This window comes from Acomys minous, assembly GCF_964271855.1.
Source record: "Acomys minous genome assembly, chromosome: 9".
Lineage (NCBI taxonomy): Eukaryota > Metazoa > Chordata > Mammalia > Rodentia > Muridae > Acomys > Acomys minous.
This window is the reverse complement of record NC_140490.1, coordinates 2,966,007-2,989,605: the sequence shown is the minus strand read 5'-3', so window position 1 is coordinate 2,989,605 and position 23,599 is coordinate 2,966,007. Positions and strand designations below refer to the sequence as shown.

Below are 23,599 nucleotides of genomic sequence, written 5' to 3'. Positions count from 1 at the left end.
CACTTCTTCAAAGAAGCCTGAGCTTCTATCCACTGTCCACATAGATCTCCCATGTGATTTTACAGCAGAGCAACTTCAGGCCTCTTCCCCCTCCCTCTTCTTCCAACTTGGTGAATTTGGTTTAAAACAAGGGTCCTAAACTGGTGCTATCATCTGAGAGAGAAAAGTGGAGACTGAAAGACTTTAGGTTTAAAACATCGCCATTAACAGTTCCCATGGTAAGACAATATGAGAAAATAATGTGACTTTTCAAGAGAAGGGAGAAATTTATTGTGTATGTGCATGCATGTATAAATAAATACATATGCATGCAGCAGAACATGTGGAGGTCAGAGAACAACTTTCAGTAGTCCGTTCTCTGCTAATACCTTGTTGGCTCCAGGGGTACAATTCAGGTCATAAAAACATCTTTCCCAATTCCAGAAATATGTATTTCTTTTTTGTTTTGTTTTTCGAGACAGGGTTTCTCTGTGTATCCTTGCTTTTCCTGGGTTTGCTTTGTAGACCAGGCTGGCCTCGAACTCACAGTGATCCACCTGCCTCTGCCTCCCGAGTACTGGGATTAAAGGCATGTGCCATCATGCCTGGCTGTGTATTTCTTAAAATAGGAAATACGCTAACCCCAGCACATGGAAAGTAGATGCAGAAAGATCAGGAGTTCAAGGTAAATCTCAATCTAATTGTGAATTCCAGCATAGCTTAGGATACATGACATTGTCTCAAAATTAAACAGATAAATAGGAAATCTTGTAAATGTTATTTGGAAAAAATATATTGTCACTACTAGATAGGGTAAGTAAAACATTTGTGTGGTCATTCCCAACACATGTAACTGCTGGATTTTACTTTCTACTCCTCTTCTGTTTCTGTATTGTCTTTCTTAAGGTGATAAAACAAATAAAGTCTTTCTAATTTTCATGTAACAAACTAACTGTGTTAGTTTTATTTCCTATTGCTGTGATAAAAATAACTCTAACAAAGGCAACTTAGGTTGAGGAATGGTTTATTTTAGTTCCTAGTTCCAGGCTGTAGTCCATCACAACAGGAAAATCACAACACGGGGAGCTTGTGGGAGTTGGTTATACCCAAAATCAGGAACAGAGTCATGAATGTGTGAATGCTTCTAGTGCTCAGCTCTCTTGAGTCACTCCTAACCGATTAAAGCAATGGCTCTCAACCTTCCTAATGTTGCAGTCCTTTAATACAGTTCCTGATGTTGGGGTGACCCACAACGATAAAATTATTTCATTGCTACTTTATAACTGCAATTGTGCTAATATTATGAACAGTAATGCAAATAATCTGATTTTCAAGACTATCTGATATGCCACTCCCCCCGCCCCTGAAGGGGTAGAGACTCAGGTTGAGAACCGCTGTATTAAAGGAAGACACCTACCTTCAGTGTGGGTCTCCCATCTCCATCAACCCAGTTTAGAAAGTCTCTCAAAGACCAGCCTAATCCAGGCAGCTGTTCATTCAGGCTCCCTTCCCAAGTGATTCTAGATTGAGTCAAGTTGACAAAAGTAACTATAGCATTAAACATTAATTACACTTAGTACTCATCAGTGTTAGTTCAAATGAAGTCTGACCAGATATAAAGGAAGTACCATAGGGGCTGCAGAGATGGCTCAGAGGTTAAGAGCACTGGCTGCTCATCCAAAGGTCCTGAGTTCAGTTGCCACATGGTGGCTCACAACCATTTATAGTGTAATCTGATGCCCTATTCTGGCATGCAGGCATACATGCAGCCAGAATACTATACACATGATAAATAAATAATACACATTTCTTTTAAAAGGAAGTACATAGAACACAGGACATACAATAAACATCTGCCTTCTACTACACTATAGGTCATGCTATGCCAGACAATAATTTACATTTAAAGGATATGTTTCACATCCTTTATCTGCTTTCTAGAATAAGATGTTGGATACTTAAAACTACATGTCCTTTTGTTTTATTTCGTTTTTAAGACAGGATCTCTCTGTGTTGCCCTAGGTGTTCTGGGAACTCATATAAACCAGAACGGCCTCAAACTCAACAGAAATCTACCTACCTCTGCCTTCTAGGTGTTGGGATTAAAGGCGTGTATCACTATTCCCAGCAAACTTCGTCTTTTTACAATTCAATTTAATTATAGCTGTTACTTTATCGGCATATTAATCACACTGTACAGCTTGTTTTTCTACACTTCAGTTCTTCAGAGGTAAAACTACTTAAGCAATACTGTCTTTGAATTTTGTGCTATTTTCTCAGCTGCTCTGTAGAGCTTCCTGATTGCTGATTCAGTCATTTGGACTGCTTTGAGATGATGTAATGTATTTAAAAGGATACGACTTTTTCTCCTTTTGGCCTCATATTAAGTACTTCGGTTGGTCAGGTGTTCTCATTTTCTTTCTCTCATTTGTGAAGCCTTTTACAGAGTAGAAAGTTCAAGACTTAGTATCTAATTGGTTCTTTAGAAGAATCTGTTCTGAAAGGACATTTAATAGAAGAGGTGCTATAATAACTTAAGTCTGAGTATATACATAGACATAGCAGGAAAGCAGGAGCGGTCATGAGATGACCTACTAGGAGCAACACACATACTGTATCTCTGGAGATGAGTAAGCAGACTAGAAACAGTTGGGATTAAGGAACCAACTCTAGTAAGTTGTAGATTTTTCAGGTTTGTGAACTAGAAGTTGTCAGAATCCAGCTGGTGAGGGAGGGTGATACAGTCTGGATGTAAAGTGAGTAAGTTAAAAATAAATAAATTTTTCAAAAAAGCATAAATTCTTCACTCTTAGTTCAGAAAGAAGTTCCACATATTCCTTAAACACAAGACATGCTGACATCTTCAGCAAACTTTCCATGGTAAATTAATGAACAGTTGTAGTAACATGTTATATTTGGATTTTTCTTCGAAAGCTCACAAATTTTCTTCTCACTCATAAACATACTTTATTTCTGAAATTTTTAGCTGTTATTCTTATTCTTTAAGGGCATAAAGAGTGGGCATAACAGTGTTTATAGATCAGAATAGTTTATTAAACAGATTTCTGACTATTATTTGCTTGGGCCTACACACACACACATTTTATAAATATATATATTCCTATATTGAGGCTTTTTTTCTCTCTCCTTATCTATTTTTCCAAATGACTTTTTTTAATATAGGTTTTGGGAAGGTTTTTTGTCCACTTACAACATTTCCCTTGACTTTGACATTTCTTCCAGGATACTTAATTTCTATAAGTTTATTCTGCCCCCCCTCCCCGGAGTTCTTTATAAGTATTTTGTGTTTCATGAATGCATTATCTTTATCTGAGTATAATCATTTTTTGCTTGATTTTTACTTTTTCTATTTGTTTTGGTCTCCTTTTATTAGAGACTCTGGGGCTCTCTGCTTACATGTAGCTCGCTGTTGGCAGTTAGAGAAGACTGAGTGTGTGAGTGAAGCATGTTCCTCAAGCTGTGTTTAAGGGAGACCTAGGTTGCCAGGTTCTGAAACAGTGGCATGGGCCCTTAGATCTTTCTTCCTGGGTTGATCGGATCCCTCAGAGGAAATATAAGTATGCAGCATTTTAAGAAGAGATTGAGGCAAGAAAGCTAGAGTAGAGGAGAATACTTAAACCTGGTATACACCCCCACTCTCCCAGTTTTTAGTGTGGTGCCAACTGTCAACTGTGCTAGTATTTTAATGTTATACTTTTAAGAATTTTTTATAACTTCTTCATAGAAGGTGCCTGCCAGAGTAAAGAAGGGTGTTTTCCCAAGGACTGGAGGGTGAGAGTTATTGATTTAACTCTCAAACCAAGTAATATTTACCTGCCCTAGAATGTCACCTGGTTCTTCTGGCTCATGTAGCTTTGGCAGTTCTGAAATGCTCATCAGATATTTTTCAACCTCCTTGTTCCTGGCTTGGGTGTAATATAACTTTAGTAGTCAGACCTTGTGATGAGGTCTCCAAGACCACCATTAGGCTTGGAGTTTTGTTAGAAAGACTCACAGTTCTGCTCTTGGTTATAATTCATTACAATGAGAAGATACAGAGTAAGTTGAGTCAGGGAAAAGCCTCATGGCTATAAAGTCTAGACTCTCCAGTTCTCTCCTAGTAGAGCTCCACGGGATGTGCTTGACTCACTTGGCAACAAGTTATAACAACACAAATGAAGCACTGTCTGCCAAGAAGAGTTTTAGATATTACTAGAGGTTTGTCGTGTAGGCTGCTTCTATCTAACACATAAATAAAATTCTAGGCTCTCAGCAAGTTCAGGATGTAGTAGAAACCATATTGTTTGTACAATGTAAGGACAGTGAAACACCCTTATCTTTTAGGAAATTATAGGGAGCCTCCTGAAATCCAGTTGCCAGCATGGGCCTATCTTACAAGCAGGCTTTCTAAAGATAGCAGTGTACACACACACACACACACACACACTTGCTTTCTAGACTCCATTTTGTTTTTGTGTCCTTTCATATTCTCAAACTCATGGGTTTTATGCTTTTTCATTAGAGCACCTTTGTTGTTTTAGTTTCATTTTTCAGGTAAAAATAACATTCAGTATTCATCTGTAAACTTATTTTATTGTAGTAATGCTTCATTTTGATTATATAAAATCATTTTAAGCAACTTTAAAGAAAACCAAAATAGAAAAAAGAAACTTTTATAATACAATTGAGATTCTATATTCCTAATATACAAGAAGATATTATATCCTAGAAAATAGAACATGAGGATTTAAAGAAAATAACTAGAAGTTCTTTAAAAATTATCTATATGATTGACATTGAGAAGGTCTTTGAATTTAGCTAAGTGTGTGAAAAATGCACCATTCTGCACAGGAATTTGAGCAATTGAGATGGAAACTGTGGATAACTGCTTCTGTGAGAGTAATCTACATAGATGTGCATGCCTAGCCATTCACCATGGAGAAGAGTTTATATTTATCATGATTCATTTTAGCATGAATCTAAATTTTACACAGATAAGTTCTCTGGTAAAGTCTTTATTTCATTTCAACAAAAGTGAGAAAGAAATTCTTCACAAAAGTGTTTGTTCTGTAAGTATTTCAGCACTTGCCATCTTCAAAATAACATGTCCTACATGAGATGGAGGTATCTGAACAATATATACCTCCGGGATAAACATTAAGCCATTCAGTATGAGGAAACAATCCCACAAACTAGTATAAACAAGCTTAGGGATAACAAATTGCCTCACCATTCCATAGCCTGAAAAGGCCATAGTTGTGGCAGAATTGTTTGGTGAGGGCCCACTTTGTAGATACTAGCTTTCTACTGTAACCTCATGTGATCAAAGATAGGACTATCTATGAAGTCTCTTTTTATAAGAATACTAAATCCCCATTTATGAGGACTCCATCAGTGTGATGCCCAATGGTCTCCTAATATCTTCACATTTGAGGATTAGGATTTCCGGGGGCGGGGGCAGTTGGTTTTGGTTTTTGGTTTTTTGAGACAGAGTTTCTCTGTGTAGCTCTGGATGTCCTGGACTCACTCTGTAGACCAGATTGGCCTCAAACTCAGAGATCTGCCTGTCTCTGCCTCCCAAGTGCTGGAATTAAAGGCGTGTTCCACCACCACCCAGTGACTATTAGTATTTTTAAACATAAACTTGGGGAGATGCAAACATTCAGACTATAACACCATCTTCAAATTCTGGGTGCTTAACAATAGTAAACATACAAGACAGTATTCACACATAAAATAGATTTGCTACATTTACCTCCCCTTTGAAAATATAAAGTTTACAGATCTACATTTTAAGATGGAAAACATTTCAGATTGCTTATTTGTGATTGGAATGTTATAAGATTAAGCACCTACTAACATTATTTAAATTAATCACCAAGCCCTACATCAACACTTTCTCTTCCATACTGGTCCCCATTGGCACATGTACTTTGAGCACCCCTCATGCCTGCTTACCTTCCACACTGCTGTATGTACTTTGAGCATCCCCCTCATGCCTGCTTACCTTCCACACTGCTGTATGTACTTTGAGCAGCCCTCATGCCTGCTTACCTTCCACACTGCTGTATGTACTTTGAGCATCCCCCTCATGCCTGCTTACCTTCCACACTGCTGTATGTACTTTGAGCAGCCCTCATGCCTGCTTACCTTCCACACTGCTGTATGTACTTTGAGCATCCCCCTCATGCCTGCTTACCTTCCACACTGCTGTATGTACTTTGAGCATCCCCCTCATGCCTGCTTACCTTCCACTTTCTCACCACTCCTTCTATTGAACTGAACTGACATTATCATTCCAAGCCCCAAATAATCTGCATAAAGTATGTTGTTATTTATTATGAGTTATCCTAACTATCTTAACATATGGTATATAATTGTTATGCTTATTTTTTCATAATAACTATATTTTTCACTCAGGATTAGATCTTGTTAGATGTAGTTGTAAAATATTTGGAGTCTAATGATATTGATACCATATTATTTTTAATATTCTTGTAATAAAAGTATCATCTACTCACCTGATTAAATAATGCATTGAAATATATTCTGCAAGTCCAGGTTGTAATTGACCTTTAAATTCTATTTTATCTAGCTCAAATCCCTCTTAACACCCATTATTCCATGATGTGTAATGTGAATTACCCTTCTAAACCAGTCCCATTCTCCTCTTGATAAGATCTTTTCAATGGCCTGTTCTGAAATGTGGCTATTCCCAGATGCACATCTTGGCTTTTGTAGAAGGAAGACAGTAAGTCTGTCTTATGTTAGGCCGTCATCTCGTCTTTGAAATCTCTGCCATTTGATTAGGTCATCGTTAGGTATAATAATAACTGTGGGTGAATCAGCACTTTTGTCTTGCTGTGTCTCCTTTGGTAGAGGACCATTTTCAGAGCCCATATTGTTAGCCCACAAAAAGCTTCAATTCAGTGTTGCCCAGCATGTTTCTATTTCTATTTAAGCTGTCTGTAAACAGCCTTACCTTGCAACAGTTCTTTAAAGTGGAGCTGTTCTTTCTGACCAGTGGTTTCTCTTTCTCCTAAACTTCTCCAATTCATTCACTGTTTTCCACCCTCATCCCTTTGGCCATTTCACTCCTGTTGTTGTTGTTGTTGTTGTTGTTGTTGTTGTTGTTGGCCATTTCACTCCCGTTGTTGTTGTTGTTGCTGCTGCTGCTGCTGCTCCATTTTATTCTTCATCTCTGGACATTGTGTTCTGCCAGACTAAGGCAGTCATCAGAAAAAAAAGGCTCTAGAGTAGTTTTCACTGCTTACAGCTCTAAATCAATACATGAAAAAACACAGCCTACTTAAGCTTGAACATTCTATAATGACAATAATTTTTCTTTATTAGATTATTTCAGCTTCAAAATCAACAAATCTCACTGGCTATACCTGCTGTCAACTGCATCTCTGCATATTAATACATTCTTTTAAACCCTTCTATTCATGTTCTCCATGTTCCAGGTACTTAAGCCCAACATTCTACCCCAGAAATATACTTTTATATTGAAAAGCATAGACTTTTATAGAAAAATAGAATCCACTTTCCAAATTTTCTAATTCCACTTTATATCAAAATGTCTCAATCTGTAGTGTCAATTTTTCCTTTTTTATTACATTTGCTTATTTGTATGTGGGTGGATATATATGGTCAGCATGTCACAACACGTGTATGGAGGTAAGAGGACACGCTGCAGGAATCTATCCTTACACTGTGCAGGTCCCGCAGAGCCCTCTCTCCAGCCCCCGAGCGTTTTTAATGAAGAGACTGTTTATAAATTATTTTCAGTGTTCCAAAGTTTTTCTTCTTAAGTCAAAATTGTGTGTATTTCTCTCTTCAGCTGGATTGCTCTGCTGCAGTCTTCTTGGGTAGTTCAGCTTCTCTTTCTCTCTCTTCTATTCCTTCTGCCTCACCCTTTCTATTCAGCTCATTTCTCCAAAAAGATTTTAGATTAGAAATATGAAGGGTCTTTTTACCCTACTTCAAATGTAGCAGAGTACCTGTCACTGTTTTGTATGCCAAAACAAAAAACAAAAAAACATAACACTTGTGAGTCTTACGGTCCATGAGACAAAAGGCCATTTGTTACTCAAGGCGTTTAAAAGCAGCTACCCAAGCTTTATATCTGGTCTCTGGCCTCCACTCCATAGGGCTACACTGTAAGGGGCCAGAATTACCTGCACATGCAGCAAGGTGTGCTACAGTGGAGCCTTGTCTATACTGACTGCCTCTGTGGTTGTACTTTGCATAACTACTTGAACTGCTCTTTGAATATCCTGAAAACTCCTCTTTGCAAGGTACTAGTGACATACCAGTCTCCAAACCAAATGCTACTTTCTTTATCATTTTTCACTTTTCATGGAATCGTACCAAAGCTTCCTTTGAATGCTGTTTTCTATGACTGCTCTAATTCAGTTTCTCTTCCTTGCCTAGTTCTCTTGTTCATTGTTTCTGTGCTTTTTAAGTCCTGTTAACTATGAAGATACCACAGATTCCCGTCCTTTGTTCTTCAAACATCTGTCCTCTGCAGGTGTCTGTACTTTCCTTCATAAATTCTAAAATTCACCATCTTTATATTTATGTAGATGTAATAAATTTTAAAAATAAAAGTGAAGCTTGTGAGATGATGTATTTCTTTTGTTAGTTGGTCCTTCATTCAAAGAGTATTTTAGACTTAAAACCGAGTAACAAGACAGGCAGTGAGCCCCTTTCTGCCCCCTTGTCCCTTACTTGTCCCACCTCCCTGACCTCTTTCCTCCCACCTCCACTCCCCGGCGTTCTCCCTTCCCCTCCTGAGCTGCTTCCAGTAAACCTGCATTTATATTTTTTTAAAAAAGACAGGCAGTGATAGTCATTCCTTTAATCTGAGAACTTGGGAGGCAGAAACAGGCTGATCTCTGTGAGTTCAAGCCCAGCCTGATACACAGAGTGAGTTCCAGGACAACCAGGGTTACATAGAAAAACCTTGTTTCAAAAAATAAAAAATAAAAAATAAAAATAACAGTTAAGTATGATGGCTCACTACTAAAGGCACTTGCCACCAAGCCTGACCACATGAGTTCAATTCCCAGAATCCTCACAGTAGAAGGAGAGAAACAACTCCCACAAGTTGTCCTCTGACTTCCACATACATGTCATGGCATGTGCTTACATACACTCATATACACAGATAAGTAATAGTCATATTAATGGTTTTTAAAGAAAGAATTTTATGTCATTTCACTTCATTTTCTATGATCATGAAAGAATCACCCAAATAGAGTCCTATTACAGTTTGTAATAGGTTAAAGCACACTCCTCTAGCATTTTATATAAGGTCTCTGTGATAAGATGACAGCTTGCCTTCCAGCTTCCGTTCTTCCATCTTTCCACACTTCCTTAGGTTACACCATAACACCAAATTACTGGCTTTGACCTGAATACATTGGTCGCCTGCTATAAAGCAGGCATTATGCTAGAAAGTGAGGCTACAAATCTGAGTAAATCATGGGTTTTCTCAAGAAGCAAGTATATATGAAAATAAATTCGATGGAGTGTGATTAGTAATATAATGACATGAAGCCGTCTTTACCTGAGCCACTTAAGCGGACAGTATAAAGTGTGACATGTTGGTGGCCCTGAGAATGAGTTGAAATGTGTTACACAATCATGGACACACATTCCAGATAAAGTACAAATGTGTAGTGTGAAGATACACAAATTTGACCCTTTTATTGAGAAGTTGTAAATATTTCAGAGTGATGATGCACCACAAGATTGAAGGCAGGAAACCAAAAGCTATAAGGTTGGCTACAAGAGCTTTCATGTATTAAAGTGTGTGCACTTTTTCCGAGGATGATATAATGAGATTTACAGAGACTGTGCTCTTCTTTAATTCATTCAGACAAGAATCATTTGTAGATACTAAAACTAGGGAATACACTTTTGAAGAATAAGGTAGTTGCAAATATCTCCATATAATATTTACTAGTTACAATGTAGAAAATATATAACAACAGTGGGGGAAACCTTAGGGGTTCTAGTCAACCAGCTAATCAGAATTAGCAACAGGAATTGAACAAAACATCATGAGTCCCTGATGAACAGGATACTTCATCATCACTTCTGTGGCCATCCAGCTGAAAGCAAAAACCCAGCCATAAGTGAATAGCAGGTAGCCCATGGTGGAGAAGCGCTCGGCAAGTGGATATGCTGAAGAGGTAACACAGAGGAAGTACAAAAATTTTGAGTGAAATTATGAAAGGCAAAAGTATAGTAGATTAAAGGACACTGAACAACGCCAGATGGCTAGGAGGTAAAGACTCGTGACATCAAGCCAAATGTGTGTTCATCCCAAGAACCCACATTGTGGTAGAGAAACCAGACTCCAGTAGGTTATCCTCTGGAACCATGGAGCCCCATGCCCAAACATCCACAAGTTAGATTCAAACAGGAAACACAAAATATGTACTTAGTGCATAATTCTTGATTTTTCACCATAAAGACATTATTGGTAGAACCGAAAAATAATAAGGTCTGAACATTGCATAATTGTGCTGTATCTACTATTAATCCTATCACTCAGAAGGCATTGGCAGATAGATTTCTTTGAGTTTCAGGCCATCCTAGTCTATGTAGAGAGTTCTAGCCAGTAGGAATAAATAGTAGCACATTACCTTTAGGAAAAAAAGTACTAGGCTAGGCTAAAGAGATGTCCTGGGGGTTAAGAGCACTTGTCACTCTGGTAGATGACTTGGGGACAGTGCCAAGCACCATGACCATCCAGAACTTCAATTCCAAGGGTTTCAGCGCCTAGTCCTGACCTCTACAGGCACATGGCTCGGTCACAGACATGCATACAGACAAACACTCATACAAAAAGTAACAACTAAAAATAACTTAAAATATAGTTGTTTCAACATTGAATTTTATATTAATGAAGCTGGTAGGTAGATCCCCAGGTAATAGCACTTGCTCTGAGAGGACCAGCACATGGTGGCTCACAACCATAGGTGACTTTAGTTCCAACGTATAGCATGCCCTCTTCTGGCCTCTACAGAATGTATGTCTGTCCACACATACATGCAGACAAACATGAAACAAATCTTTATGATATTTGTAATTGTGTTGTGGATACATGTGAATCTACTTTTAAAGTGAAGTGTACGATGAGGTATTTAAAGGTAAATATACAAGTCACTATCAAAAGATATTTTAAAATTGTACATAGAAGATAGATATCCATAGCAACATTATTCACACACACAAAAAAAACCCAAACTGTAGAAGGTACAACGATGAATGATTGTATAAATAAAGCTTATATATAATATGTTTATATATACATAAATATGCATAGTCTTAGGAAGGAAATTCTGACACAGATGAACCTCAGAAGCACTGTGCTAGTTAAATAAGTCACAGAGGATTATTACTGGATGAGTCTAGCTATGTAAGTGGTAGTTAAATATGTAGCTACTGGAAATAAAATGGCTGTGAGATCGGAAGAAGGAAGAATGGGGATTTTTTTAATGGACTTGAAAAATGGAAAGATTGTAGAAGCTGATGGCAATGGTTGCATAGCAGTGTAATTAGACTTAATGCCACTGGGGCAGATATATTTAAATGGTGACATTATGATGGAGTTACAGTTGACTTAGAGAAATCAATTAAAAGCTCTTGATATAATCCATTGTAAGGAAGACAGAAAATGAATAAATCTGAGAATGATGTGAGGAGTACAATTTAGAAACTAATGGGTTAATGTTTTAGACTTTGCCATACACTGAACTTTTGGTACATAGTGGGATGTTAGCCAGATGCAGTAGATAAAGCTAGGCCTAAACATTCACCTGCTTAGCACCAATTTGCCTTTCATAACTTGGTTCCCGTGGGAAGCCCTCCTTCCTTCTATAATCTCCTTTTTTGGGTTTGTTTGGGGTTTCTGTTCTTGTTTTTGTTTTGAGACAGGGTTTCTCTGTGTAGTCTTTGGTAGACCAGGCTGGCCTCGCTCCTTTATTTCTTTATCTTCCCTGGACCCATTCTCTTTTTCTCTTTCAAATTTTTATGATAGCTCCATTGCCTTTGTACTACAATATGTCAAAATAGATGGTTTATCTTTTGCTTTTATACAGTGAATTTCTTCAGAGTTTAAAATAGCAATTATAGTTATTAATCCATGACACAGAGCATGGGATATCTGGTTTTTTCCCATTGTTTTGTTATCGTTTGTCTTTGTTTTGAGGCAGAGCCTAACTATGTAGCTCAGACTAGCCTGAAACCCTGCGTCATCCTGCCTTTGCCTCTGCTTCCCGTTTGCTGGGATTACAGGTATAGGCCACCATATCAAAAAACATGGAATAGAGGGAAGTCAGTAAGCTCCTCAGTACTTAACAATATTTCTGTGCATAGTATTTGGTTTTCTTCCAAACCGTCAAAGTTCATACCATATTTCAATAACTTTGTAGCTAGTCTTCCCACTTTGGTTCTGTATTCCCTCTGTGCGCACCTGTGTGTTACCACCAGAGTGGTGAAACCCCAGACTTTGGAATGTTCCTTCCCGTTACCTAAAGAATGTAGCTCAAGCTCATTGGTAAGGAAATGATCTTTCGAGAATATAGCCATATTGATACTAAGTAACAAGCTCTATTTTAGAACAAAACATAACTAATAAAAAGTTTAGGGTAGGGGTTGGAGAGATGGCTCAGTGCTTTAAGAACACTGCCTGATCTTCCAGAAGACCTCGGTTCAATTCCCAGCATCCACAACTCCCATTGGCTCACAACCATCTGTAACTCCAGCTCATGGATCTGATGTCCTCTAGCCTTTAAAGTCACCAGGAAAACTCATGGCACACAGACATGTATGCAGGCAAAACACCTGTGCACATAAAATCAAACTAATTCATTTTAAACAGTGTTTAGGATAGATGGCAAGCTATCCAGCACAGTATATGCTTTATAGCAAAAGTTCAATGCATATTTAAACCAAAATAATTTTGTTAGATATTTAAGGCAGAAATTTAAGTATTTGGATACCTATTTTGTTTCACAGTAATTCATTTGAAAGCATTGAACTTTATAGTTGTATCATTTGAAGCACAAAGTTAAACTGAAAAAATTGAAAAAATTTTCTCAAAACTCTTTATACTCTCTTTATAGGTTATATGTAAAGTCAGATGTGCCACTGATCTTGACAAGCACAGGTAAGTTTTATGAGTATCAAATTTTCTATCTGATATAAGTAATTATTCTAATTTATTTATTTACCTTCTTATGTTGGTGTTTTGCCTGCATGTATTCCTGTGTACCACATGTATGAGTTACAGACAGTTATGAGGTGTCATGTGGGTGCTAGAAATCAAACCCAGGTCCTCTGGCAGAGCAGCCAGTACTCTCAACTGTTAAACCAACCATCTCTCCAGGCCCCCAAAGAAAATATTTCTAACAGTCAGTTGATAAAGGGAAAGGCACGAGGAGTTGCTGAGGCTGCCTGAGTGCAGCGGCTCTTTTCCTCCCTTCAGCTGTCATGGCCATGGTGCTCACGCCATCTCCCTCCTCCCTCTTTCTCCCTTTTACTCCCTCTTCCCTCCTGGCTCCTCCTTTCTTCCTCCTGTCACCCTATTGTGTCCACATATGCAAAAGCTAGTGTGCAGCAGTTTCCTGAGCTAAGCCGTGTTTCTGTACTGATTACTCTCGACAGAGTGGACAGTAAATGAGTGGAGAGACATGAGTTTCAGACCCAGGTCTTCTATAACTCAACTTTTTTTAATGCTCTGTTTCCTAAACTATTCTGATTGACTACATAACATAGTTTTAAGATCATTTTTTATTTAAATCTCTAAAACTATTCTTTTTATTATTTGGTTTAGCATTTCACCAAGTGTGGTAGCACATGCTATAATCCCAACACTAGAGGGACTGAAGGAGGAAGATAGTTTGGACTGCATAGAAAACCCTCTCAAAAATGTTTCAAACTAAAAAAGATTTTTGCTTCACTTGTATACTCAAAGCTTTCTTATTACTATTATAGATTACCTTCTATTTATACTCTATAACTTATCTCCTAGGGCAAATGGTTTATTATCTTTTGTTGAAATCAATCCAAAATGGAAGATGCTAGAATGCAAAGTAAATTGCTGGACCATGCATACTTAATTTGGAGGTACAAATGTATTTGACTTAGGATTATTGTCACAAGAAAGCTGTTAACTGCCACTTGGTACAGATGGCCACACCTGACAAGAGTTGTTATGAGCACTCTATGCTTGGGAACTACATGTTCTGTTCCTGTGTTCTTTTTTGATCAAGTTTGAAATACGTGTTTGCTATAGATAATCAGGTCATAGCCCAAACATTGTTTAAAACACATTTCTCATAGTTCATAAAATTCATGCTGTGATGAAATTAAATAGGCACAGCATATTAATTTTCTAGACAAAATTTTTAACCTGATAATTATTATAACATAAAGGTCAGTGCAAATTTGTTCAATAGTTATAAAAATGAACATTCATGATTCCCTGAAATGGTGTTAAAGTGATTCAGTGGGTTTTTTTTCAACTCCACAGGTCAGTATTTATTTTTACACATGAGGTTATAAAGTAATGCTTTAGAATCTGTGCCATTTTGAAGTAGTTCATATATATTAAGTTCACAATGGCAGATAGGCCAAGTAACTCTGGGAGTAATCTAAATTTGTGTTAATGAAATGATAAGCACTTTAAGATGAAAGAATTTTTGTACCTGAAATTTCTCAATAGTCTTATAAACATCAAAATTTTTTTTCTTTCAGAATTCTACTGCATTTGGGCTTTATACTAGCAAGCCTTCTCTTCTTAGCAGTGAACTTGGCCTGTGCAATGCTAGTCCATGGAGATGTCCCAGAAAACCAGTTGAAATGGACTGTGTTTATTCGAGCATTAATTAACGATAGCTTGTTTATTCTCTGTGCCATCTCCTTAGTTAGTTACATATGCAAAATCACAAAAATGTCATCAGCAAATGTCTACCTCGAATCAAAGGTAAGTATAGTTCTTAAATATACCTGACAGTCTAATTTCAAATCCTAATGTAAGGATCATATTTTAATGGGAAATTTTTGTTCCTTTTTTGAAAAGTACTCTGAAAGGGCAGTCACATTTTTAGCATGAAAAGTAGTCATGGCAATTTAAAAATGTTTAAATTTTGGTTGTGAGCCTTAGCTTTCAACAGCTAAGCCATCTTCTCCAGCTCAAATTTTAGCTCTTATTAAACAATTAAGTATTTTTCTGTGACTCCTCATTAGACATTAATCAAATTAATTAAGCCAGAATAAATGTGAACTAGTCAAAAAGCACCTTACAGTCTTCCTGGGACAGTGCTCAGCAGCATTCAGGATGGTCCAACATTTGACATACAGGGCTTTCCTACAATAGAGCCTCTAACAAAACCAGGCTGGCTCAAAACCCATGGATAGGATTGTTTCTCTTTGTGGTTGAGAAAGTAGCAAAATCCATGTGACGTGTGCCCAGGCAGACCTTGAGGGATTCAGACTGTTAAGACCTAAAGTCCTTATGAGATTGTCTAAAACAAAGAAGCACCTCAGCAGTGCATCTGCTGGCTCCCTGTGTGCTGTGTCTCTGAGGCAGGATCAAGCATGCTTCCTTACTGAGGAAGCGGAAACCGTGGAAGTGCTGAAGGCACAAACACAACCAGAAAATAAATAAATGTAAAACTTTCATAAATAATAAAAATCAAGGCTTGTTCTTTTTTTTTTTTTTAAGCATCTTATAACACTGTAGAAAGAACTAAAGCTTTTGTCCAGTAAGAGCAGTAGTATTGCCATTAAATACAATCCCAGATAATGTGTGATGCCCTTGGGTTAGCGGTGTACTGTGCCGTGGAGATAAAATCGTGTTTGTGTGATGCTTTAGAAGTGTTACTAGAGTCCTTGAAACACTCACGCCTTTTCCATATGTACTTGAAACCGCCATGCCTTGTTTCTTCTTTTTCTCATGCCTTTTCCATATATACTTGAAACCGCCATGCCTTGTTTCTTCTTTTTCTTCTTTTGAAAAATAAGTAAATGTTAATTCACTAATGAAGAGCCATGGAAGCTTCTAATGTTGATGATAACTAGCAATGTCGTTGGATAGTGAATGTTTTCACACAATTTGTGTGTGACATTGAGTGTGAGTTTGCAGATATGTGGATATTGGGGAATATATATATATATATTCCGTAAATACATACAGATTCTGAAGAACTTAAGACAATTTTGTATTCTCAGACTGACAACTACATTCAGATATAGAGATATAGAGATAGATAGGCAGATACATCTTTATATCTTTATCAATATTTAAAAATGACTTTAAAATCACTTTCCCAGAAAAACCTCTGCTGCATCATCTTGCTTTTAGTTTCCCTTGTAAAATCACTAGGCTCATCAGTGTGGTTTTATCTCTCCTGTAACGATATGCAGGGGGCCTCTCAGTGGCCAGTGTTTAGTGAGCTTTTCCTCCTCAGTTTCACACCAGCTTTCTTGAGAGTTGTTCTCTTAAGGCTCAGACTGGGTCTTCTGCTTCTTCTTTCTAGTCTTCCTACTTCACTATTCTCTCAGCTATATCATATAGACCTTATTTTGAAATGCCACATGGTACGTCTCCTGTCTGAACTACATCCTCCAGAGTGGCCTCGCCCCTTCCTCGTGCTCTCTGCCTGCTCCTCTTCCCCAGCCTTAAGGCCTCCACAATCAAATCTGGAAAGGCTGAGTAACTATCTGACTTGTCCTGACATCCACTGTTACTCTGCAGCTGTTTTCGTTTTCTATGAGCCACCATCTGTGCACATATATTGTATATGCATGGATGTAGGCTTTAAAGTGAAGCCACTCTCCCTTTTGTGTCTTCGTACAGTTTTAGAATGTAAAGGCGTTCATCTCATGAGTTAACATGGGTGAGGCAGTTAACTCAGGAACAACCAAAGCTCCAGGATCATGGCACCAGGGTTTTACTAACACATAATTTACCCTCTCTGGATCTCTCTCCATGGCAGTGCTATAATGATAAAGCAGTAATATGTGGGAAATCACAGCTTCTGATCTGGCACTGAAAAGAGAAACAACTGTTAGGATCTTTATCATTATGTTTCGGCATGGTTTATAGGGGACTTATTAGAAAATTTGAACAGATCCTTTAGATAACCATTTGGGGGAAGGTGGTTGTTTGGATTCTTGCTTGTTTTGTCTTAGCTTCCCCTTATGTTGTTCATTAGCTGTATTTCCACCAGAGCAGCTCTCTCCAGCCTGACTGTTAAAACGTGGCAGCATGGAAGGGTATAATCTGACCATGTTAAGAGAAGCAGCACTGAGCTGCAGATAGCCTAGTGGCCAGGAGCGGGCTCCGTGGACAAGGCCTTGGGTCCGTCCCCAGCACTGAAACAACTAAGCAGCTATAAAGTTACCATGATATTCATATTTAGAACTTGGAGTAAATAAAATTTTATGCCCTCCTTCCTCCACCGTACAACAGTAAAGAATTTCCTCATTTTATTAAAAAGTGCATTACTATATAACATTTTATTATATGTCAAAATTTAACTCTTGTCTGATAGCTCTTGTAGTCATTTTTTTTAAAAACATCAACCTCTAAATTGTTAAATTTCTTCATAAAGTTGGAGTAAGGGTCTTAGTAATTGCGTCTACCACTCCCTTTACAGAGAGAACATTCAAGGGTCTTTTATGTTCTCTTTTTTTAGTGCTTAATTTATGGTGAGCAGCTATACCGGGCACTGCTGTTTGCTTTCTTTTTCAAAGAGGACTTTTACTTGCTTTTAAAACAGTAGATACCGAGAGCCAGAAATGACTTTGGAAACAGGTGCAGGCAGATCTGCTAGTTTGAAGCCAGCCTGGGTTACACTCCGCTATTTAAAAAAAAAAAAAAGTTAAATACGGTTTGTATCATTCATTTCTGTGCCTTCATTGTTTTCCTTGGTTCGGTTGGTTGTTTTTACTTTCTTCCATATTTAAGGCTACTGCCTTGTTCTCTAGCTGTATGCTTATATAAACTATGAAGCCTTCATTCTTTTATAAACTAATACAGGTAGAGCAGCATGTTTCCTCTGGCAGTTTTCTATAACCTTATAATACTGTAGTAACACCCTCTGCTTAATAGACACAAGGAGAGACCAGGGAGATGGCACAGTGGTTAAAAAGGCCTCCTGCTCATGTGGAGGACAAGAGTTCTAGTCCCAGCACTGCCTGTAACTCAAGCTCCAGAAGGATCCAATGCCTCTGTTCTCCACAGACATTTGCACCCACATGCACACATGCATGTATGTGTACACACACATACACAAACACAATTTTAAAATGTAAATATTTAAAATCAAGAAAACAGGTTTGAATTTCAGCCATGTCTCATGCATTGCATACTTGTTTACAGATCAATGTTGATTACATATTACCTCTGTCATCTTAACACAGAAGAAATCTGAAAATTGGACATATGTCCTCTTTAGACCCCCTGAGCTTCCACAAGAAGTTAGTGGTTTTACCCTCTGCTTACTTTTCCACCAAGGTGGAGCTCTGTGTTCTAGGTTCTCATCAGAATAAACTCTCACCTCTTAGATTCACAAGCTTGTTTGTGAGAACGTGGCCTAAAGGTTGTACAGTCTATTTCACCTTCTAACATATAGTTTATGCTCAGCTTGATCTAGATCACATAGTTTTGAATTAAGCCTGAGTAATACCCTGGGTTAGTTGTCTTTTTTATCTTAGCCTATGACAGACACCATGCTTTGGCCTACATGAAGATATTTACAGTGATTTTCTTATAAGAAAGGCTTGTTCCAGGGGCTGCAGAGGCGGCTCAGCAGTGAAGAGTTCTCGCTGCTCCCCCTGAGGACCTGAGTCCCATTCTCAGGACCATGTCACTCTTCAGAACCAGCTCCAGGACACCGGTGCCCTTTCCTCGCCAAGCACGCACACCTACAGACACATAAATAAAAACAAAGAAGCTTTGTTCTGGCCGAGGGCTAGATGGTTTATCTGGTAAACGTTCTCGGTGCCAAGCTTGAGTTTAGTCCCCACATCCACATGGTGGAAAGAGAGACCTAACCGCCGCCAGGTGCCCTCTGACCTCCACTCATGTGCCGGGGTATGCCCTTGAGAACGCACCGTCATAAGTAAGTAAATAAATATCTGAAGACTTTTCTAATTTAATTATTTGCAGCCTGATCCCAGCCCCTTCCTCCTCTCCTCCCAGTCCTACCCTCAGGCCCCCGATTCATTTGAAGACTTTTAAAGAAAGGTTTGCATTAACATCCTCAGTATGTGTTGTATGGTGTTGTTGACGGCATTAACCACAGAGTCCTTAAGAAAGGTGGGTTTTGGTTTTGGTTTTTTTTTTTTTTTTAATCTTCAACATCAAAAATGCCACAGGTTAAAATTTTTTCCTCAAACTAGTATGTCACACATTCAGAAGCAAATGTGTAGCTTGCCCCTGTCAGTTTTTAAAGACCTTCTGGTACCATTTTTGCTCTGGTCCTACCTCTTCCTTATTTCCTCTCATTTCTATCCACATATGTATTTTTACTGTATTTTAACCTTGTGTGCACTCTGTAGCTTCTGATTATTTACAACTGGAGAGATGTGAATTTAAAATAAGATTAGATATACCTTTGGGTATATCTAATTTATTCCTTGGATTTTTTTTTCAATTACTACAGAAAGACCTTAGAAGATAGTGTGTTTTAGGAAATAGAAGGTAAAAACTTGAAATTGAGAGAGATGGTTATAAATCCCACTCATCTATTTTTGCCTAAGTGTGGCCTTGGGCAATTAATAGCATCTCTGAGCTTAAATATCTGTATTTTACCTGATAAATCCCTTCACAGAACACAAGAATCAATAGCTTCTATGCACGCCAATAACAGACTTACTAAGTCAGCGAAAGCATGCCTTTTACAATTGCCTTGAAGAAAAAAGTATCTTGGGATACTCCTAATGAAGGAAGTGAAAGATGTCTACAGTGAAAACTGTAAGGTGCTGAGAAAAAGAACTAAACACAATACATGACAAAAAGCAAAACTCACTGTGCTCCTGGATTAGCAGGATGAATATTGTGACAATAACTACACTACCAAAAAACAGTCTACTGATTCAGTGGAATCGTCACCAAAATTCCAATGGTGTTCTTCACAGAAGCAGAGAAAACTCTCCTAAAGTTCACATAGAAACACAAAAAACCAAAGCAGACAAAACTAAGGAGAAAGAACACAACCAGCGCTGTCACATTTCTTAACCCACTTATACTACAGAGCCACAGCGATAGACATGGTGCTGCTGGGCTAAACACAAGCATGTAGACAAATGGATATGATAGAAGATCCAAATGTAAACCTGCATGACTGTAGTCATCTAATTTTTTGACAAAATTATTTCTTAAGTGCACTAACAAAGAGACAGCCTGGCAAAACTGGAAATCCATCTATAGAAGAGTGAAGTTAGATCCATCTTTTTTACCCTGCACAAAAATCAATTCAAACTGGGTCAAAGAACTTAATTTTAAAACTAGAAACATGGAAACTGCTGTAGGCAAACATAAGGGAAACACTTCAGGACGTAGGTGTAGGCAACAAATTTCTGAGTAGAACCTACTCATTCAGGAAATAGCAAAAAGAATCGACTAATGGGACTGTGTAAAATTAAAAAGAGTCTGCACAAAGCTGGGCATGGTGGCGCAGGCGTTTAGTCCCAGTACTCAGGAGGCAGAAGCAGGCATATCGCTGTGAGTTCGAGGCTAGCCTGGTCTACAAAGCAACTCCAGGACAGCCAAGATTACACAGAGAAACCCTGTCTTGAAAAACAAACAAACAAACAAAAAAGTATCTGTGCAGAAAAGGAAACTATCAGCAGAAAAAACAAGCAGCCTACAGAATGGGAGAAAAACCTTTGCCAGCTATACCCAAGACATGGATTTAATATCTAAACTACATACAAACTTCAAAAATTAAGTACCACAGAAGCAAAACTGAAGCTCAGGAAGAGAGCCAATGACCCAAATAGATAGTTTGCAAAAGCAGAAGTTGCAAATGGCCAGTATCTTTCTTTTGAGTGCTGAAGATCTCTAGCCATTAGAGAAATGCAAATTAAAACTACTTTGAAATATTATCTCTTATTTCATTTAATAAGTATCGTAAACATCAAGAAAACAAATGGCCAACAAATGCAGAGAGGATGTAGGGAAAGAGGAACCCTTATGCACTGCTGATGTGAGTGGAAGCGTCTCAAGAAAATGCATATACTGTATGACCCAGCGATATGCCACATCCCACTGCAGAGACGCTTGTTCATTTGTGTTTAAGAGCACTGTTCTTACCATAGAAAGGAAATGAAGTTAACCTGGATGCCCATCAACAGGTAAATAAATAATGAAAGTATACATATATACAAATGTGAAGAAATTTGAAATTATAGGATGGATGGAATTGGAAAACAGTTTCAATCTGGTAACCAAATTTCAGAAGAAAAAAAAAAAAACAGTATGTTCTCTCTCACATGGGCCTCCTAGCCTTAACTGTTAAATATGGAAATCCACATGGGATAAAATGTAGATAAAGACCTGGAAACTAGAACGAGGTCTGGGTGACTAGAAAAAGGCACTGAAGGAGGAGTGGGAGCAGACAAAAGAGAAAATGGCAAGTGTGAAGATTAGGGGCAAAGGGTACAGCATGTGATGGCGGCATGGAGATGGGGAAGAAAGGGAGGAGGGGCCAGCTGAAAGGGTTGCATGTGAAAACCCCATACAGAGACAACTGTTACTTGTCAGTTAATTTAAAGGAAGAATAAGCTTGATACATGCAACGGAGATAAGATAGTGTTTGTCTCCTGGGTTCCCGTAAGGCTAAGAGCAGTAACTACCTCACAAGTTTGTTATCAGGACTCAATGAAAATACGCATGAATAACTGAGGCTGTGTGTGTGTTGCACTTAGGAAGTACTTAAAATGTTAGCTTTTTGTGCTTGTAAGAGATGGTAGCCTAGCTTGAAAAAGATTTGTCTATTTTTGTTTTCTGTGGATGGGTGTTTTACCTGCATGTGTGACTGTGTGTCGTGTGCATGGTCCTCGCTGAATCCAGAAGAGAGAGCTAGCTTTCCTAGCAGTGGAGTTACATGCGCCATGTGGGTTCTGGAAATCAAACCTAGGTCCTCTGGAAGAGCAATCAGTCCTCTTAACTGAGGAGCCGTCTTCCCGGCCCCTTGAAGGAGATTTTTTAAAATCTGAAAATGACGGCAAAATGTATCTGGGAAAGGATCCTATATGTTTACACTCAGAAGGAAGAATGACCATTAAAAGGGAAATAAAAGTCCCTACAGAACTGGATTCTCTTTTGAGTAGCTTAGTTTTATAATATGTGCCATTTTATTCTTCTGTACTCTCCTCTCTGATTTCTATGAGTTGATGTGTGTGAAAGATTACATTGTGTCCAATATTTAGTTTCCTCAGGACCTCCTGTTAAGTGCCCCCTTCTTTTTTTTTTTTTTTTTTAAAACCTTGTGTCTTTAACCCTCTGGAGAGTGGAGGTGCCCAGGAGAGTAGGGAGCGACTTTGCTCTAAGATCTAAAAGTAGAGAATGCTTCACAGATGTATTTGTCATCCCTAACACCACACACATAGTGCTGTTGATCCTTTTTATGACTTCTATAGACATAAACTGATGACAGGAGTGTGCAGTTGGAGTAGATCACACTCAGTAGTGCGCTGAGCCAGGCTAAAGCCCAAGTGATGGTCTGGAGTCTGCCTGCTGGTCCTGTGGTGCACACAATGGGTCATCAGATGACAGGCTGGTAGGAGCTTCTGCCATTGCAGTGTTAGGTGCCCTTTTCTGTATGAGGTTCAGGTAAGTTTGTTGCGTTTTTCCTTGGTCTAATGTAGTCATGAATTCTCAAGCCTGGGTTTCCTCATAAGACTTAAATAAGCCCGTGTACTCAGGTGGATGAAGTTTACCTTGATAAATTTTCCAGACTGATGTCCTTTTTACTGTTAAGGTTGTTATTTTTTCAGTCTGTGCCTCTTGAGTGGTTTGTGACAGGAGGCATTGTTGATGTACATAGCAGAGCGTTGAGGTATTCTACTTCTGCAACTGTGTTCAAAATCCAGTCAGATACTGTGAGCAAGATGGATTCTCCCAGAGCAAGACACTACCTGGGAAAATGCTGGTTTGTACAGTGTAGAGTAGCTTAGGTAAAGGTACAGTGTGATCTCCACACTCAAGGGATTTTTCCCCTTATACTTTTATACTCTACTGACCTCCATTATCAGAACTGATTTTTCTGTGATCAGAAGATCTACCCAATAAAAGCCATCTATACTGCATTGTCAGGATCATGTAGATCAGAGACTTAATTTTATTGTGTTTTAACAGCATGAAAAATAGCTCGAGATCAAGTCTAACAAACATCTTGTGGATTGCTAAAACAGTCATTTTTTAGAGGAATATAACAGAATTACAACTCTTTAGATATGTCTTTCACAATGTTCACAATCTAAAGCTATATGAAGAAATGGAAGATGTAACTCACACTCAAAAAAACAAAACTCAGAAAACAAACTAAGGAGCTTAAGACATCTCCCAATGAGATGACAGAGATCTTGG

The 23,599-nt window shown here is 38.3% G+C and overlaps 1 protein-coding gene across 3 annotated transcripts in view; it reads left to right on the top strand.

Annotated features, from left to right (window-relative positions):
• GPR137C (G protein-coupled receptor 137C) overlaps positions 1-23,599 on the top strand; it is a 65,328-nt gene that overhangs the window by 8,637 nt on the left and 33,092 nt on the right. For all 3 annotated transcript variants that reach the window (XM_084795983.1, XM_084795981.1, XM_084795982.1), the window contains exons 2-3: positions 13,122-13,165; positions 14,755-14,983. In XM_084795983.1, the coding sequence (XP_084652109.1) occupies positions 13,122-13,165; positions 14,755-14,983 (273 nt within the window). The remainder of the gene's footprint in view (positions 1-13,121; positions 13,166-14,754; positions 14,984-23,599) is intronic.